Source organism: Ruditapes philippinarum, unplaced genomic scaffold (genome assembly GCF_026571515.1).
Source record: "Ruditapes philippinarum isolate M1 unplaced genomic scaffold, ASM2657151v2 ctg2035_1_1_1_1, whole genome shotgun sequence".
In the NCBI taxonomy this organism is placed as follows: Eukaryota; Metazoa; Mollusca; class Bivalvia; order Venerida; family Veneridae; genus Ruditapes; species Ruditapes philippinarum.
This window is the reverse complement of record NW_026864042.1, coordinates 31,666-51,172: the sequence shown is the minus strand read 5'-3', so window position 1 is coordinate 51,172 and position 19,507 is coordinate 31,666. Positions and strand designations below refer to the sequence as shown.

At 34.2% G+C, this 19,507-nt stretch overlaps 1 protein-coding gene across 1 annotated transcript in view; it reads left to right on the top strand.

The window, feature by feature from the left end:
- Nucleotides 1-19,507, top strand: part of LOC132724245 (tudor domain-containing protein 6-like) — a 109,823-nt gene that overhangs the window by 61,391 nt on the left and 28,925 nt on the right. The window contains exons 14-23 of the mRNA XM_060709078.1: nt 2,181-2,285; nt 4,899-5,060; nt 6,037-6,190; nt 7,079-7,163; nt 10,448-10,519; nt 11,143-11,296; nt 11,870-11,982; nt 12,135-12,237; nt 16,715-16,890; nt 17,846-17,908. Of these exons, the coding sequence (XP_060565061.1) occupies nt 2,181-2,285; nt 4,899-5,060; nt 6,037-6,190; nt 7,079-7,163; nt 10,448-10,519; nt 11,143-11,296; nt 11,870-11,982; nt 12,135-12,237; nt 16,715-16,890; nt 17,846-17,908 (1,187 nt within the window). The remainder of the gene's footprint in view (nt 1-2,180; nt 2,286-4,898; nt 5,061-6,036; nt 6,191-7,078; nt 7,164-10,447; nt 10,520-11,142; nt 11,297-11,869; nt 11,983-12,134; nt 12,238-16,714; nt 16,891-17,845; nt 17,909-19,507) is intronic.

Here is a 19,507-nt window from a genome sequence, read left to right as displayed (position 1 = left end):
AGGGGAATGATGTAATCATTGAAGGTAAAGTTTTGTAAGACTACATCACAAGGGGAATGATGTAATCATTGAAGGTAAAGTTTTGTCAGACTACATCACAAGGGGATGATGTAATCATTGAAGGTAAAGTTTTGTAAGGCTACATCACAAGGGGATGATGTAATCATTGAAGGTAAAGTTTTGTCAGACTACATCACAAGGGGATGATGTAATCATTGAAGGTAAAGTTTTGTCAGAATACATCACAAGGGGAATGATGTAATCATTGAAGGTAATGTTTTGTCAGGCTACATCACAAGGGAATGATGAAATCATTGAAGGTAAAGTTTTGTTAGACTATTCACTAGGGGATGATGTAATCATTGAAGGTAAAGTTTTGTCAGACTACATAACAGGGGGAATGATGTAATCATTGAAGGTAAAGTTTTGTAAGACTACATCACAAGGGGATGATGTAATCATTGAAGGTAAAGTTTTGTCAGGCTACATCACAAGGGGAATGATGTTATCATTGAAGGTAAAGTTTTGTTAGACTACATCACAAGGGGATTATGTAATCATTGAGGGTAAAATTTTGTCAGAATACATCACAAGGGGATTATGTAATCATTGAAGGTAAAGTTTTGTCAGGCTACATCACAAGGGGATGATGTAATCATTGAAGGTAAAGTTTTGTAAGACTACATCACAAGGGAATGATGTAATCATTGAAGGTAAAGTTTTGTAAGACTACATCACAAGGGGAATGATGTAATCATTGAAGGTAAAGTTTTGTCAGACTACATCACAAGGGGGTGATGTAATCATTGAAGGTAAAGTTTTGTTAGACTACATCACAAGGGGATGATGTAATCATTGAAGGTAAAGTTTTGTCAGACTACATCACAGGGGGAATGATGTAATCATTGAAGGCAAAGTTTTGTAAGGCTACATCACAAGGGGATGATGTAATCATTGAAGGTAAAGTTTTGTCAGGCTACATCACAAGGGGAATGATGTTATCATTGAAGGTAAAGTTTTGTTAGACTACATCACAAGGGGATTATGTAATCATTGAGGGTAAAGTTTTGTCAGAATACATCACAAGGGGATTATGTAATCATTGAAGGTAAAGTTTTGTCAGGCTACATCACAAGGGGATGATGTAATCATTGAAGGTAAAGTTTTGTAAGACTACATCACAGGGGATGATGTAATCATTGAAGGTAAAGTTTTGTAAGACTACATCACAAGGGAATGATGTAATCATTGAAGGTAAAGTTTTTGTAAGGCTTACATTCACAAGGGGATGATGTAATCATTGAAGGTAAAGTTTTGTTAGACTACATCACAAGGGGAATGATGTAATCATTGAAGGTAAAGTTTTGTCAGACTACATCACAAGGGGATGATGTAATCATTGAAGGTAAAGTTTTGTTAGACTACATCACAAGGGGATGATGTAATCATTGAAGGTAAAGTTTTGTAAGACTACATCACAAGGGGAATGATGTTATCATTGAAGGTAAAGTTTTGTTAGACTACATCACAAGGGAATGATGTAATCATTGAAGGTAAAGTTTTGTTAGACTTCATCACAAGGGGAATGATGTAATCATTGAAGGTAAAGTTTTGTCAGACTACATCACAAGGGGAATGATGTAATCATTGAAGGTAAAGTTTTGTCAGAATACATCACAAGGGGAATGATGTAATCATTGAAGGTAAAGTTTTGTCAGACTACATCACAGGGGGATCATAAGACAGTCCTCTTTTGGTTGATCAAACAAATTTGACATGTCTCCTAAAATTAACACTTTTTGATTAATAATTAATTCTTCAGAAGACAATGCCTTTACCAGCATAAGATTGTCCCTTGAATTCTTGTAAATTTTCATTCAAACTAGATATTTGTTATTGTGAGCAGCATTTGACTGACAATCCTCTTACTTGTTTAAGGAAATGAAACATTGGTAATATAAACTTGGTTTTGTTTCTGTTTTAGATGTAACTTTTACTTGTTTTAGTTTTCAAGTTTCTTTTTAAGAGTTTAGAGGAAAATAAAAATTAATGTTTCATGTATGTAAACTTTAAATGCATTTATCATAGATTTTATCGGAAATCCACTTGTTCCCTTATTTCTTTATCTTCCCTTTTAGTGTGCTAATGAATTATTGTTTTGTTTCATACATGTATAACAGAAGAGCAAGAGATTTTGTTAGACGGAGCAGGGGACAAGATTGTTGAGTCTGTTAAAACGTCAAAACCTGTGAAAAAATCTCTGCCTCAAAAGAGAAAAGTAAAAGGTATTCTTCAAGATTTCATTATAAAAAAAAAACTATCGAGGGTTGCTATGCCTAACAATCTAATCTGTAATTACATGTAAGGCAAGATTACATTTTTAATTTAATTATGAACAGGCTTTTTTGTTTTCACTCATGGTATGGGGGGCCCTAGTCCAGTTTGGGAAATTTTGCATTGTAACAATTAGAAAAAATAGCTATATTTGCCAAAAGGAATAGATGTGATAATCTGACCGATAGTGACCCAGCAAAAAGGCATGATTATGTTGGTAAGAAACAAATGTTAAACAAAAAAGTCGTGTCAGTTAAAGAGTTAAATGTATTCTATTATTTCAGTAGATTATTCAAGATTAAAAGCAGTAGGATGATTTTTTACTTTTGTACATGGCATATGGCGTATTCAAGTAGTATAAAGATATTATTACTTAAAGTGCTAGTTAGTTCATCACATAGTACATCATATCATTAAAAAAATCTTGGTTTAAACCACAATCTTGTAGTGTTTAATTGAAGTAAATGATTTGGTTTAGTTCTTTCCTCCAAATGTATCATAAGGTCCTGTTTCAATTTCCAAACAATTACATAGTTTCCAATTTTCAGTTTTTATTCATAGGGGAACTACAGACGGTTATTCTAAGACAAAATATTGGTCTGTGGTATTTTTTGGTTTTCAGCCTACTTTGATAAGAATTGAATTAAGCATGTGAAAGTGAAAATATCAACAAATCGAAAAGAAAGATAATGAAACAAGAATTTCTATGCAATTTTAGGGGTTTAACCTATACTGAAATAACATTACCCCCCCCCCCCCCAAAAAAAAAAAAAAAAAAAGATTTTTGAAATGAAATATGAAAGACCAAGAGTCAAAATTTTAAACTTTATTGTCATGTACTTATCTCTTTTATTGAGGCATCAATTCTAAATCAAACATTGTCTCTAGAAAAAAGGTGTTACCTTAAAAAAACATACATTAATCTGATAACCTGCTTTAAACTGAGATTAGTAATGGTGTTACATCATTTATTATAATAATTATTAAATATCAGTGAAGAAAGTTGTAATTGAAATATATCTCAAATTTTGAGGTAAAAAATTAGTTTACAGATATTAAAAAACAAATTCATGTCAGGATTAATCTTGGCATGTATGACCAATGATATAAAGGATAGAGATACGAGTTTTGAAAGATGCTAGTCTTACAATAAGGGTAATAATAATAATAATAATAAACACTTTATTTCATGAAGGTAACATATTAAGAAATACAAATCTTATTTACAATATGGCCTTCAATTAAACAAGATAATGAAAGTCACAAATATGTACACACATATTAAAATCAACATAAACAACAACCATTCAAATAGACAGACACATGCATACATCAGATTCATTTAAATTGTATATCAATCAAATATTTTTTCATATTTCTTTTAAAAGCATATAGAGACGAAGACTCTTTAATATATAAAGGTAAATTATTCCATACTTGCATTGCATTATTTCTAAAAGTTCTTTTAACATATTTCGTATTAGATCTTACATGTATTATGTTTCTATTTGTAGTTGATCTAAGTGTATACGTTTGATTTTTCGAAAACACTATGATATCTGAAATGTAGGAAGGAGTCAATCCTTGTATAGATTTAAATACTAATAATGCTGTATGATATGTGCATCTATTTTCGAAAGTCAACCAGTTTAATTTAAGGAAAAGCTGTAAAGAAGGCGTTTTAACTGGTTTACACGATATTATCTTTGCTGCGCGTTTCTGCAGTTTATTCACTTTTTCAAATTCAGTTTTATTACAAGTACTCCATATAATACAACAATAATCAAAACAAGGTAAAATATAAGAATTGTAAAACATTTCTTTCATTTCAGCGGATAAAAAGTACGATATATGCTTTAAGAGAGCAATTTGTTTTTGTAATTTATTACAGACGTGCTTTATTTGAACATTCCATTTTAAGTTTTCATCTAAGTAAATAAGTAGAACAAACCATACTGGGATTCTACATATTAATGGACAAAACATGATGTTTTTTCGCTGTAACTTTTATTTTAAACCATAAAAAAGAATGGAATTTTACCCAATTTATTTTGGGTTCTTAATACATGTAAACCTTACTTTATCACACACAAAATTAAAAATTTTGACCATAGAAATGTGTCTTTAAAGTAGGGCATTTATAAGAGAAAAAAAATCATGTGGACAACTCAATTTACCAGACATTGTGTTTCAAAATATTATGAAGTTGTGAATTAAAATTAATCTTTAAATAATCATGTGAATTTTCCAGTGTAAGTTTCACAAAAAAATCTAACCAAAGATTAAATGGCTTCAGCTGATAGAATTTTAAGATAAAATGTTTATTAATTTTTGTCTGATACAATGTGCTTATATCGAGTTCAGTGAACGAAATCTCGGGAAGGAGTTTCTAAAAAAAGAAAAGAAAAAAAAGATGTGTACAGCAGATGGCTTGTATTAAGTTTTTCCTTTTTACATATCAGCTGTGCTTTGACTTTGGCAGTTCTCGTGTCAAATATATATTATGTATTCTGATATCAGTAGTATATATAAGGATATTAAGTTTACACTGGTGATGTTTTCAGGACAGAATGAGAATGTACTAGTTACACATATTCAAAATCCATGTAAGTTTATGGTACAGTTAAAGAAAGATAGCTCAAAGCTTGCAGTGATGTCACATGGTCTACAACAGTTCTGTAACAGTCCAGCTGCTAAACAACATATGGTCACTGGGGTTGATGTTGGTATGTTTTTCTCTGTATTTCTGATATATTTATTTGAGCCGTGCCATGACAAAACCAACATTATGGGTTTGCGGCCAGCATGGATCCCGACCAGCCTGCCCATAAGGATCCATGCTGTTCACTGACTGTCAGTTTCTCTACTTGTTATAGAGCGAACAGCATGGATCCTGATCAGACTGCGCGGATGCGCAGGCTGGTCTGGATCCATGCTGGTTGCAAACGCATTATGTTGGTTTTGTCATGGCCAGCTCATTTATTGATGTATTGTAGGGCTATCATCGAATATCGCAACATTGATATATATCATTGACATTCATCATCTGATACAATATCGGTACACATTAACAAATATTGATTCAAGCTAAAATTTATTTATTTCTGTTAGTGAATATACCTCTATTTTGCCTAATAAGAGAAGTCACTTATTCCAGTTTTCTTGGCTAACTTGAACTTTAAACTCTGTTTTCATATGTCAGTGACAAAAATAATAGAAAAAAAACTTTCTGTTAGTTTGTAGTATTAGTAATGTCTAATACCAGCAAGTATAACACCATGATCCCAATCTATAACACATGTTTAAATGTATTTCTTCGTACCTACTGTCAAAGTTGATATATGTTTCTCGATATATCGATACCAAATTTTCCATCAATGACAGCCCTAAATGGTATTGTAAGATTGGTGTTAGCTTACACATTCACTAAGTTATGTACATACATTCACTAAGATGCATTTACTTAGTACTTTTTATAACTGTAACATTGATTTTAACAGAATTATGACCCGTTTTGGACTTAAAAGTTTCTACATTATCCACTATTAACTATTAAGCACTGAGAAAAGTCTAGCACATTGTCCTACCAACAGCCCTTGTTAAGTTCTTTGGTTACTATATTTTTGTAATGAATATTATGACTTGTTCCTTTAAATAGGAAATTAGTTTTTCTTTCATTTAAGTTAAGTTATTTTAATTTAGATGATGTTGTGTTAGCCAAGTATTCATTAGATAACCAATGGTACAGAGGGCGTATCATACATGTGATGGAATCAATTGACGGGATATTTGAGAATACAAATGTTGAAATATTTTATATAGACTATGGGAACACTGAAGTGGTCAATGTACAAAGGTTTGTATCTCTTTATTTGTTTATTTTGATAAAACTTTTGATAAACATGTTCACTATAAGGAATGGATGGCTCATTGTTATAAATGACCTTCACTCGATAGATCATGTTAATATTCACTTTGAACAGTGAATGGATAGCTGTCTGTTTATCCTATTGGTCAGTGCTTAACTTACTCATATGTGCAAGGTTCATTGATCAATCTTGAAGAGTCTCATTGATTATTATTAAAATATGTTAATTTTACACAGCATACGTTTACTGCATTGCTGATATATTATGTCTACTTAATTGGACACTCAAATAAGTAATATTCACTTATTGGTACACACTGTTAAGTTATATTCACTTTACATGGTATGTTGACAAGTTATGTTCCTTCTATGGACATGCTGATCAGTTATTTTCAAATAGCTGGCCACAATATTATGTTCACTTTGTGGGACACACTATAAAGTAAAAATCACTTTACATACCATATCATATTGCGCACACTTAAAGGTTATATTCATTTTACATGATAGGCCGATAAGATACATTCATTAAGACAGCCAATTGGTTATGTTGGCCATATCATGCACACTTATTAGTTCCTATAAGATATGTTCATGTTACACTTTACATGATAGGCTGATAAGTTACATGCATTAAGACAGCCACACTGTTATGTTCACTTTACAGAACATGCATAAAAGTTTTTTTCCAGATGATTGGACACTGATAAGCATTTGTTTCACAGCAATATATTCACTGTCAATTTAATGTAAAGACACAAAAAATACCAGAAAAAGATTTTGGAAGTTGATATATTATTAATTTTATTATTGATGAGTGGATGTCATTAACATCAAGGTTTGACTGTATATTGGATTATTTTTCTATTTTACAAGGTTGCGGAACATGCAGGCCAAGTTCATGAGGCACCCAGAGTTTTCATTAGAGTGTTGCCTTTTTAATGTTACATCTAAAGTAAAGGTATACATGTGTACATGTTGCTTGTTTTGATATGATAAATGCTCAAACTAGATATTGTTATGTTAAAAATTGTTTTATGGTTTAGCATTGAAATTGTTGTTTTACCATAAATGCTGTCTATTAGGCATTTTATTGTCATGATATATACTGCCATCCCTTTATAACGCTAACCTATATGAGTGTTGAAGTTTTGGCTGGGTTGCACAGGTGCAAGTCCGGGTTATAGTATGATGAACGGCGGACGAGCGGGAAAATATTTTTATAACACTTAACAGTTTGTTTTTTTACTCACCCCCACCCCCCCCACCCAAAAAAAATCATACTGTCTGCCATCATGTTTTTTTTCATGTTTATTTATAATGCGCTGTATCCCCTATAACTCTTGTGAAAAACATGCACAGGTTAGTGTTATCTGCTCGTATTTGTTTTAACTGTTGACCGATTCATTAGTTAAAGCCCTGATGTGAGGAAGTATTTTCGCAAGTCCCTTCAACTTCGACTTACTGAAGTTCTACTGTATAAATACAGCATGTGAAATTGTGTTTGCATTAAGTACTTTTATTAGTCCCCTACCAGTTTACCGGAGGGGACTTGAGGTTTACTTCCGTCCGTAAGTCAGTCCGTCCACAAAACTGGATCCCACGATAACTTGAAAAGTACTGAAAATATTTTTATGAAACTTGATATATGGATAGATGTCAGTATGGAGATTATGCACGTGTTTTTCTTTTCTTCCTATGTTGAAAATTCTGGTTGCTATGTCAACAAATAGGCTGAAAATATGGCAAATTTTACACATAAACTGGATCCAGTGATAACGCAAAAAGTACTGTAAATATTTTTATGAAACTTGAAATATGGGTAGATGGCAGTCTGGAAATTATGCTCGTCTTTTTCTTTTCTTCCTATGTTGAAAATTCTGGTTGCTATGGCAACAAATAGACTGAAAATATGGCAAATTTTACACATAAACTGGATCCAGTGTTAACGCAAAAAGTAATAGAAATATTTTTATGAAACTTGTAATATGGTTAGATGGCAGTCTGGAGATTATGCGCGTCTTTTTTTTTTCTTCCTATGTTGAAAATTCTGGTTGCTATGGCAACACATAGACTGAAAATATGGCAAATTTTACACATAAACTGAATCAAGTGATAACTCAAAAAGTACTGGAAATATTTTTATGAAACTTGACATATGGGTAGATGGCAGTCTTGAGATTATGCATGTCTTATCTGTTTTTCCTATTTTTGGCCGGGTTGCACAGGTGCAAACCCGGGTTATAGTATGGTGAATGTCGGGCGGCGGGCGGGCGGGGAAAAAATTTTTGTAACAGTTTTCTCAACAACTACGTATCACAGCCTCTTGATATTTGGTATACAGCATTAACACATGGTCCCATACCGTGGGATTCGATTTCAGGTCTGTCGCTCATCCACTTCCTGTTTATCCACTTAGTTAAATTAGTTAGATTTTTTGACATTAATGGTCAATGGTAGGAAATTTTCGTAACAGTTTTCTCAGCAACTACTTATCACAGCCTCTTGATATTTGGCATACAGCATTGACACATGGTCCCATACCGTGGGATTGGATTTCAGGTCTGTCGCTCATCCACTTCCTGTTTATCCACTTAGTTAAATTAGTTAGATTTTTTGACATTAATGGTCAATGGTAGGAAATTTTCGTAACAGTTTTCTCAGCAACTACTTATCACAGCTTCTTGATATTTGGCATACAGCATTGATACATGGTCCCATATTGTGGGATTGGATTTCAGGTCTGTCGCTCATCCACTTCCTGTTTATCCACTTAGTTAAATTAGTTAGATTTTTTGACATTAATGGTCAATGGTAGGAAATTTTCGTAACAGTTTTCTCAGCAACTACTTATCACAGCCTCTTGATATTTGGCATACAGCATTGACACATGGTCCCATATTGTGGGATTGGATTTCAGGTCTGTCGCTCATCCACTTTCTGTTTATCCACTTAGTTAAATTAGTTAGATTTTTTGACATTAATGGTCAATGGTAGGAAATTTTTGTAACAGTTTTCTCAGCAACTACTTATCACAGCCTCTTGACATTTGGCATACAGCATTGATACATGGTCCCATACTGTGGGATTTGATTTCAGGTCTGTCGCTCATCCACTTCCTGTTTATCCACTTAGTTAAATTAGTTAGATTTTTTTACATTAATGGTCAATGGTAGGAAATTTTCGTAACAGTTTTCTCAGCAACTACTTATCACAGCCTTTTGATATTTGGCATGCAGCATTGACACATGGTCCCATACTGTGGGATTCGATTTCAAGTCTGCAGCTCATCCACTTCCTGTTCACATTAATGGTCAATGGAAGGAAATTTTCGTAACATTTTTCTCAGAAACTACTAATCACAGCCTCTTGATATTTGACATACAGCATTGACACATGGTCCCATACTGTGGGATTCGATTTTAGGTGTGTAGCTAATCCACTACCTGTTTACCTACTGAATTAAATTTCGACATTTATGGGTCAATGGAAATTTTTTCTTAACATCACAGCCTCATGATATTTGGTGTACAAATGCAACCCGGCCTTTTCTGTCTTTGACCCATTTTGAAAAAATATTGGTTGCCTTGGCAACAAATAGGCTTAAAACATGGCAAATATAACAATATTTGTGATTAGCCAAAAAGAGCTGAAATTTTTTATGAAATTGCATCTTTAATTCAAGAGTTATCTCCTCTTTAAGAATTTTGCTTTTAAAAATGTTATATTTTGGTAACAGGGATGTTTCAAATATTAACTTTAGAGTGTCCTTCAGTCCGTCTGTCTGTCTGTTCATAAAAACTGTTTCCTGTGATCACTTTTAAAGAACTTTTCCAACAAATTTACTTAAAATATAGAAAAATTGAAACATTAGTGAATGGCCAATGGCCCTTCAGAATGTTGATGGGGTTCTACCGGTAGGGGACTTATGGATTGCTTGTAATACTATGATAATTACTTGTTGATAATGATTTAGAATAGCTATAACGGTACTGATATTTAAAATGGCTTTCTTTTTTTTTAATATATATTAGAACATGTATGGTATACAATTTATAACTATGAAGATAAAGAAGTAAGAATGATGCAAATAGAAGTCTATGTAAAGACAAGTTTTTGTGATACAAAATTGCTAATGTGCTTGACTGTAACATATCTAGCCATGTTTGCATGATATCTGATAGTAGTATATGTAAATATTTCAGGATGATATCTGATATTGGTATATGTGAATCAATATTTCAGGATGGAACCTGGTCGGTTGAAGCTATCAATACATTTGCTAAAATGGTTGAAAGTAAAGTCATGATACTTACTGTAAGTAGTTTATCTTGTTTCAACTATGTTCATTTACAAATTGATACTTCATTTAATTCATTTATTTATTGATTGGCTGTAAGTCATATCTTTTGTAGAAAATTTAAATATGTGGACTTCCTGAAACCACACCAAAATAAATCTGCAAAATATGCCAATAAAATTGTCTAATTCCATGGTTGTAAGACACCAATATGCCAGTAACATTTTCTTCTCTTTTTTTTGTTTAAACAAAATCACACTGTTTTCAAATTTTCTAATAAAAAAAGCTTTTCTGATGTACAACATGTCACAGAGCTTTAAGGGATTAGAATAAACGTTTAACTGAAGTGATAGTGCCATATTTGAATATCATATTCTTTTTATCATTATCTAATTTTATCTACGTAATAAATAACGTGCCAATGAGCCAGTCTTTAGTCGATCATTCTTAACCATTGAAAGACGTAACGACTGTGTCACTTAGTTCATTTGCTCCACCTCTGTGGAAGTTCGGCTCCGCCTTAAATTGTTGCTGAATTTAATATGATGCTCTGTATGCTAGCATTTAGTCTTCGTTGATGGGGCGGAAGGGAACCAGGGCAACATTGATCAATATCACTTGTCTGTATATGTTGTTACAGATTGTGCGTGAAACTAGTAATGTACTTTATGTTGACCTGAGTAAACCAGCAGATGAAGATATTTTAGATGATCGGCCAATATCTGTACGAGATGCCCTAGTATTCTTAGATCTTGCAAGGTTTGAGTCTCCAAGCAGTCTACCAGTACCTGGAGGTAAGAGTTATGTTTGACATAGGTACCTGCTTGTGCATGAAATAATGTACAGACAGGCACCAGAGGTCTTCCTCCACCAGAAAAGCTGGAGATCGAGTCACCAACTGCCCTTTACAGTGTTCATATTGTGACTTAAAACCAAACAAAGATGAATTAAGATATACCGGTAATAAAAATTCAGTGTGAAAAGATATTTGCATACAAATTTCATTTCTTATGGTTCATTTAAGATTCTAGATTGTTTTTAAGCCCCTTAACAATGATGACGTGACATGGTTAGTAACTGTTGGACAGGTTAGAACAAAAAAGTATATTACATATATATATATATATATATCTGTACATTACGTCTGATATTAGCAGTAATCTTGGTTGAATCATCAACTACCTGGATAGTTTTCTCACATGAAAGAGAGTGGGAACACATAAAGAGATTTGAACTAGAAGTATTAAAACAAAGACAAATCTATATAAAAAAAATGTAAACAATTTGACCTTTGAGGAAATGATAGCACTAAAATCTGCAGATAACATATAAAGCTAACTTATTGGCTGTTTTTACATTATTTTCAGGAGCCCCAGCCCCAAATAGAAATTATCTGAGTCCATCTCCTAAAGAAGAAGGTCAGACATATATTGTTACTGTAACGTATGCTGGAACTCCAGATTGCTTCTATGTTCAAGAGGTTTGGATAAATATTATTTATATACTCTGTGAAATCATATTATAAAGTACATATTGCAATTTTAATAGTTTACTCAACAATTCTTAATACTGTCCACAAGAAATTATTTCAATGTTTTTTTTTTGTGGTTATAGAGATTAATTTGTTTTCAGGAAGGAGATGAGACAAGTTACCTAGCAACAATGATGGCTCATATACAAGATACTTACAACAAACATATGAAGGATACCTGGCACATAATCTGTCCTTCAGTTGGTAAGTTACTGTAATTTATGAGAGGTATTGGATAAGTTGAATCTGTCCTTAGTGTAACATATTGAAGGCACTCTGTAGAATAATCTGTTTATTAGCTGATTAATTAATGTAACATATGTGAGGTACTGGGTAAATAATCTGTCCTTTTGTTGATAAGTTGCTGTAACATGGAAACGTACTTGATTTATCATCTGCCCTTCAGTTTGTAAGTTAATACTATAATATATAGGAGGTTCTGTGTAAATAATTTATCCTTGAGTTTATATGGAATTTATGTATAGGATATCGACCGAGTACGAGGTCTTTCCTTATCAGAAAGATCGATGAACGAGGCCGATATCCAACTTACACACCGTTAAAACTATATTGGCTTGAAATTTGTTGAAATGCACAAATATTATTTGTAATACAACGCAAAAACAGGTAAGCTTTTATTAAAGTTCTGCTTAAATACAATATATACTTTGCTTTCCCCTTTAAAATCAAAAAAGCGAAATGTGCAATTTGTCAAATATAAAGTGAATAGATCTGTTATAAAAAGTATTGAATAATTATGTTGATAGTATTTCGTATCCGACAATTCAGATTCTAGGACATTTGCCCTCGGACATTTGCCCCGCGGACGTATGCCCCCTTCTTGCCGTTGGGACTTGTGACTTGTCAGCTCGTGTATAGATTTTATGTTTGCCAATGGAAACATTTTAGTTTTATTATGCCCCCATTTTGAAAAAAAGGGGGTATATTGCTTTGCACTTGTCGGTCCGTCGGTCCGTAGACCAAATGGTTTCCGAGTGATAACTAAAGAACCCTTAGGCCTAGGAACTTCAAACTTGGTATGGTGATTGGTCATGACCAGTAGATGACCCCTATTGATTTTGGGGTCAAGGGGTCAAAGGTCAAGGTCACATTGACCTTGAAAGCAAAAACGGTTTCCGATCAATAACTAAAGAACCTTAAGGCCTAGGAACTTCAAACTTGGTATGGTGATTGGTCATGACCAGTAGATGACCCCTATTGATTTTGGGGTCAAGGGGTCAAAGGTCAAGGTCACATTGACCTTGAAAGCAAAAACGGTTTCCGATCAATAACTAAAGAACCTTAAGGCCTAGGAACTTCAAACTTGGTATGGTGATTGGTCATGACCAGTAGATGACCCCTATTGATTTTGGAGTCAAGGGGTCAAAGGTCAAGGTCACATTGACCTTGAAAGCAAAAACAGTTTCTGATCAATAACTAAAGAACCTTAAGGCCTAGGAACTTCAAACTTGGTATGGCGATTGGTCATGACCAGTTGATGACCCCTATTGATTTTGGGGTCAAGGGGTCAAAGGTCAAGGTCACATTGACCTTGAAAGCAAAAACGGTTTCCGATCAATAACTAAAGAACCTTAAGGCCTAGGAACTTCAAACTTGGTATGGTGATTGGTCATGACCAGTAGATGACCCCTATTGATTTTGGAGTCAAGGGTCAAAGGTCAAGGTCACATTGACCTTGAAAGCAAAAAACAGTTTCTGATCAATAACTAAAGAACCTTAAGGCCTAGGAACTTCAAACTTGGTATGGTGATTGGTCATGACCAGTTGATGACCCCTATTGATTTTGGGGTCAAGGGGTCAAAGGTCAAGGTCACATTGACCTTGAAAGCAAAAACGGTTTCCGATCAATAACTAAAGAACCTTAAGGCCTAGGAACTTCAAACTTGGTATGGTGATTGGTCATGATCAGTAGATGACCCCTATTGATTTTGGGGTCAAGGGGTCAAAGGTCAAGGTCACATTGACCTTGTAAGCAAAAACGGTTTCTGATCAATAACTAAAGAACCTTAAGGCCTAGGAACTTCAAACTTGGTATGGTGATTGGTCATGATCAGTAGATGACCCCTATTGATATTGGGGTCAAGGGGTCAAAGGTCAAGGTCACATTGACCTTGTAGGTAAAAACGGTTTCCGATCAATAACTAAAGAACCTTAAGGCCTAGGAACTTCAAACTTGGTATGGTGATTGGTCATGATCAGTAGATGACCCGTATAGATTTTGGGGTCAAGGGGTCAAAGGTCAAGGTCAATGTGACCTTTTAATTAAAAACGGTTTCCGATCAATAATGAAAGAACCCTTAGGCCTAGGGACTTCAAACTTGAGATGGTGATTGGTCATGATCAGTAGATGACCCCTATTGATTTTGGGGTCTAGGGGTCAAAGGTCAAGATCACATTGACCTCTTAGGTAAAAACGGTTTCCGATCAATAACTAAAGAACCCTTAGGCCTAGGAACTTCAAACTTGGTATGGTGATTGGTCATGACCAGCAGATGACCCCTATTGATTTTGGGGTTAAGGGGTTAAAGGGCAAGGTCACATTGACCTTGTACGTAAAAATGCTTTCCGATCAATAACTTAAGAACCCTTATGCCTAGGAACTTCAAACTTGGTATGGTGATTGGTCATGACCAGCAGATGACCTATTGATTTTGGGGTCAAGGGGTCAAAGGTCAAGGTCACATTGACCTTGTAGGTAAAAACGGTTTCCGATCAATTAACTAAAAACACTTAGGCCTAGGAACTTCAAACTTTGTGTGATGATTGGTCATGACCAGCAGATGACCCCTATTGAGTTTTAGGTGAAGGGGTCAAAGGTCAAGGTCACATTGACCTTTTAAGTAAAAACGGTTTCTGATCAATAATTCAAGAACGCTTAGGCCTAGGAACTTCAAACTTGGTATGGTGATTTGTCATGACCAGCAGATTACTCCTATTGATTTTGGGATCAAGGGTCAAAGGTCAAGGTCACAATGACCTTGTAAGTAAAAACGGTTTCTGATCAATAACTAAAGAACGCTTCGGCCTAGAAACTTCAAACTTGGCATGGTGATTGGTCATGACCAGCAGATGACCCCTATTGATTTTGGGGTCAAAGGTCAAGGTCACATTGACCTTGTATGTTAAAACGGTTTCCGATCAATAATAAGAGAACCCTTAGGCCTAAGAACTTCAAACTTGGCATGGTGATTGGTCATGACCAGCAGATGACCCCTATTGATTTTGGGGTCAAGGGGTCAAAGGTCAAGGTCACATTGACCTTGTAGGTAAAAACAGTTTCTGATCAATTTACTAAAAACGCCTAGGCCTAGGAACTTCAAACTTTGTTTGATGATTGGTCGTGACCAGCAGATGACCCCTATTGAGTTTTGGGTCAAGGGGTCAAAGGTCAAGGTCATGACCAGTAGATACTTTATAACCCTTATAAATTGTTTGATCACTGGGTCAGAAGTCATGCATAATAACCTTATCACATGACTAATTGGCTGCTGATAGGGGGCATACATGTTTTACAAACATATCTTGTTTATTTATGGATGCTATTTTGACTTTCACAAATTTGCGCGAGAGTTTTTGTGTATTTAAGCACAATAGGCGATGAATTATGGTAGCAAATATTCAACAATAAAATATTTTTTAAAACAGGGAGGGGGGACAAATGTCCGCCCCTTCCAAAGATATGAGGGGGGGGGGGGAAGTAGACCGCCATTGCAAAAAGGGGGCAAACTAGCGAGGGGGGCAACTGTCCGAAGGGCAATGTGTGGATACCCAGCAGACCACGAAATACTTACATATGTATATTGTTGGCAAGTGTGAGATACATAAACCGAAACTATATTTTATAGATTATAAAGTGTTTTAGAATAAAACATGTTCGTTCATCATAAAATGTTTTAAGTTAAATCACCTATAACTTTATTAACATTTTAAAATGGTCATGAGTATGATGTGATTTCTGCTATATAGTTTCATACATATGAAGTTTAAGCGTTAATTTTGTTATATTATGAACTTAATGACAGAATTAAAATTACTTAAAAAATTACGCGATTAAATAAATGTTAAATGTGTCCTAACTCTGATATGCTATCCATTATTTTTATTGAAAAGATTTAATATAGGGGTGCTGGAATAATTGCTTAGTTTAAATGGTTTTAATTTTTGATTGCATTTCATGTTTTATTTGTCTGCGCATAGGCAGGTCTATTTTTTCACGTGTATTTCATGACCGGGTCTGTCTGTCTAGAACTGACCTGTGCACGTGCAAAAGATAGACCTTATAACGGACTTTCTTTTGTTTAAACAGGTCTATCCGAAAAATATAGACCTGTCACAAACAATAGAGGAGGTGTGTAATGTAGTTTGAATGTATAGGAAGCTATAAGCTCTGAAATCTGTTCCTGGTACCAACTGGAACTGAACAATGAGCTTGCTGACAGACACAATGGCTTGCCCTATACAGGATTTGAACCCAGAGATCCTAAGGTCACTAGCCCAACGTATTCATCACTCAGCTCCTATACTCTCTTTTCATATTAAGTTTTTACTTACAGATGCAATCTTACCTTTGATAAAGGTTAAAACATTGTGAACATATTTCAAATTAAAAGCACCTGTTTTATTTTGTGTAACAGATTTTGGTTTTATTCCATTAACGTAGGAATGATTTGTGTGTCACGGTTCAGTGGAGACGGTTTGTGGTACCGAGCTAAGGTTGTACATTTACCTGGCCATCAAGAGGTTGTTGTACAGTATGTTGACTATGGTAACACTGAGACTGTTAATGTGTTTAACTTGAGGAAGATAATTGATTCTTTCCTAGTTCTGCCAGTACAGGTAAGTAATACTCTCATATCTATCAAAATATAAATACCTATTTTCATTAACAGCTTTATGAAGTTATGGTTAGTACAAAATGAAGGTAAAAAAAATTTGTATTTTATTGCCAACTTTTTTTTTTTTTAAGCAAAAAAAAAAGAAAAAGAAGATAATTCTGAAGAATTTTGCTTCATTGTATGTATATAAATATAAAATATGTGTAACTGTAGAGTTATAAATGTAGCAGAAAAATTATGTAACAAAACCATGGTGACTGAGTATGTCAAAATGTCTGTAAAACAATTGTATTTCATAAATAAAATTATTTGTTTTTTTGTGTGTACAAAAGTAGTGGCGACATATAGGGGACACTTCTCTGTCGTCTGTGTATGTATGTCACAAAACTTGTCCGGACTACTCTTCAAAAACTACTGGTGCAATGTCATCTAAACTTTACAGGAATGATAAGTACCAAGTCTAATTGTGCATATCTTCTGCATTATCCGGTTCAATGACTTTTGTCAGAGTTATGGCCCTTTAATAATTTTTATTTTTAAATTTGTCCTCTTTAACTTATACCACTAATGCAGTTTCAATGAAACTTTACAGGATTGATCTGTAGCTTGCACATATAGCAAAGGTTTTCCGGTTGAACGATTTTTGGTAGAGTTATGGCCCTTGAATAAAAAAGTTTTTTGCCCTGTTAATGATTTTTGTGTCTCTGTCTACACAGTGGCTGCAATATGCAATTGGCTTTCTTGAGGCGACTCATGTGATCACTGATAGCCCTTGTTTTCTTTAGAATTTCTTCAGAATTTCTTTCACATTTCAGGCTCATTTTCTTTTAATTTTAAATGCATAATCAACACACTGTATAAAAAAAATTTTATTGATGGTATTTTAAATGTGATGAGAAAGGCAGATTATAATACACAATAAAATTTCTCATGTAATATTTGTATTTTCATTTCAGGCCATTCAGTGTTCTTTGAAAGATGTCCAGCCACATAATATTGATGAAGGTTGGACTACAGAGGTAAGTTTTAAATCAGGGGGCAGGGTACCTTAAAATGAGCGTTCTTTGGTTCAGAGAAACAAACAACATATGACGATTATTTTGAAAACTTTTACACATGCAACAAACTAGTCTCTCTGCATTAATTGATGAAAGTAATTTTGTATTCATTACTTCAACTACATACAATGTGTAAGCATCCAGCAGTATTGTTAATTTTCATAACAGACAAGCATTAACACTGCCTGCCGTACTCTTGTTTGTTGAAGTGTTTGATGTTTTACGATAAATTTAAACAGAAAAGAAAAAAAAAATGTGACACACTATTTTTGAAATACTGCTCCCCCTGAAAAACTGATTGTGTGATAAAACATTTTCTTCTTTAAAGTGAAATTTTTACAACCATCTATGCAAGGTCATCATAAATATTTACTTCAAATTGACAGAATTTCAAAAAAAAAAAAAAAAATGAAATATTCCCTGATTCAAATGAATATGTATTCTTAAAATTGACATTTAATATTGTATATGTATCACATAAATCATGGCACAGGAGGCTATTGAAGCCATTTTATAAATATGATATTACACTAGTGCAATAACAAAGTAACATGAAGACATTACAATTATTCAAACATAGCATTAAGGCGCCTTAATATTAGTTTTACACTATAGGCACTTTACTTTTGACCATTTTTGGCCGGTTGCACAGGACTAGTGCAAACCTTGGTAATAGAATGGTTAATGTCTGGCGGTAGATAGGCCGTGGGCGGGGATAATTAGCTCACCTGACCACGAAGTGGTCAAGGTGAGGTATAGTGATGGGGCTATGTCCGTCGTCGTGCGTCGTTCGTCGTCAACAATTGGGTTGTTAACAGTCTAGCAGTCACAGTTTTGATTGGATCATTGTCAAACTTTGTCAGAATGTTTGTCTCAATGAAATACAGATCGAGTTCGAAGATGGGTCATCTCTGGTCAAAAACTAGGTCACAGGAGCTAAAAATAGAAAAAGCTTGTTAACACTCTACTGGCTGCAGTTTTGATCCAAATTTCCTGGAAATTTGTCAGGAAGGTTGTTTTAATGATTTCTAGGTCAAGTTCGAAGATGGGTCATCTCCGGTCAAAAACTAGGTCACAGGAGCTAAAAATAGAAAAAGCTTGTTAACACTCTACTGGCTGCAGTTTTGATTCAAATATTCTGAAAATTTGTCAGGAAGGTTGTTTTGATGATTTCTAGGTCAAGTTCGAAGATGGGTCATCTGCGGTCAAAAACTAGGTCACAGGAGCTAAAAATAGAAAAAGCTTGTTAACATTCTACAAATATCCTGGAAATTAGTCAGAAAGGTTGTTTTGATAATTTCTAGGTCAAGTTCGAAGATTGGTTATCTCCGGTCAAAAACTAGGTCACAGGAGCTAAAAATAGAAAAAGCTTGTTAACACTCTAGTAGCTGCAGTTTTGATCCAGATATTCTGGAAATTTGTCAGGAAGGTTGTTTTGATGATTTCTAGATCAAGTTTAAAGATGGGTTATCTCAAGTCAAGAACTAGGTCACAGGAGCTAAAAATAGATAAGGCTTGTTTACACTCTACTGGCTACAGTTTTGATCCAAATATTCTGGA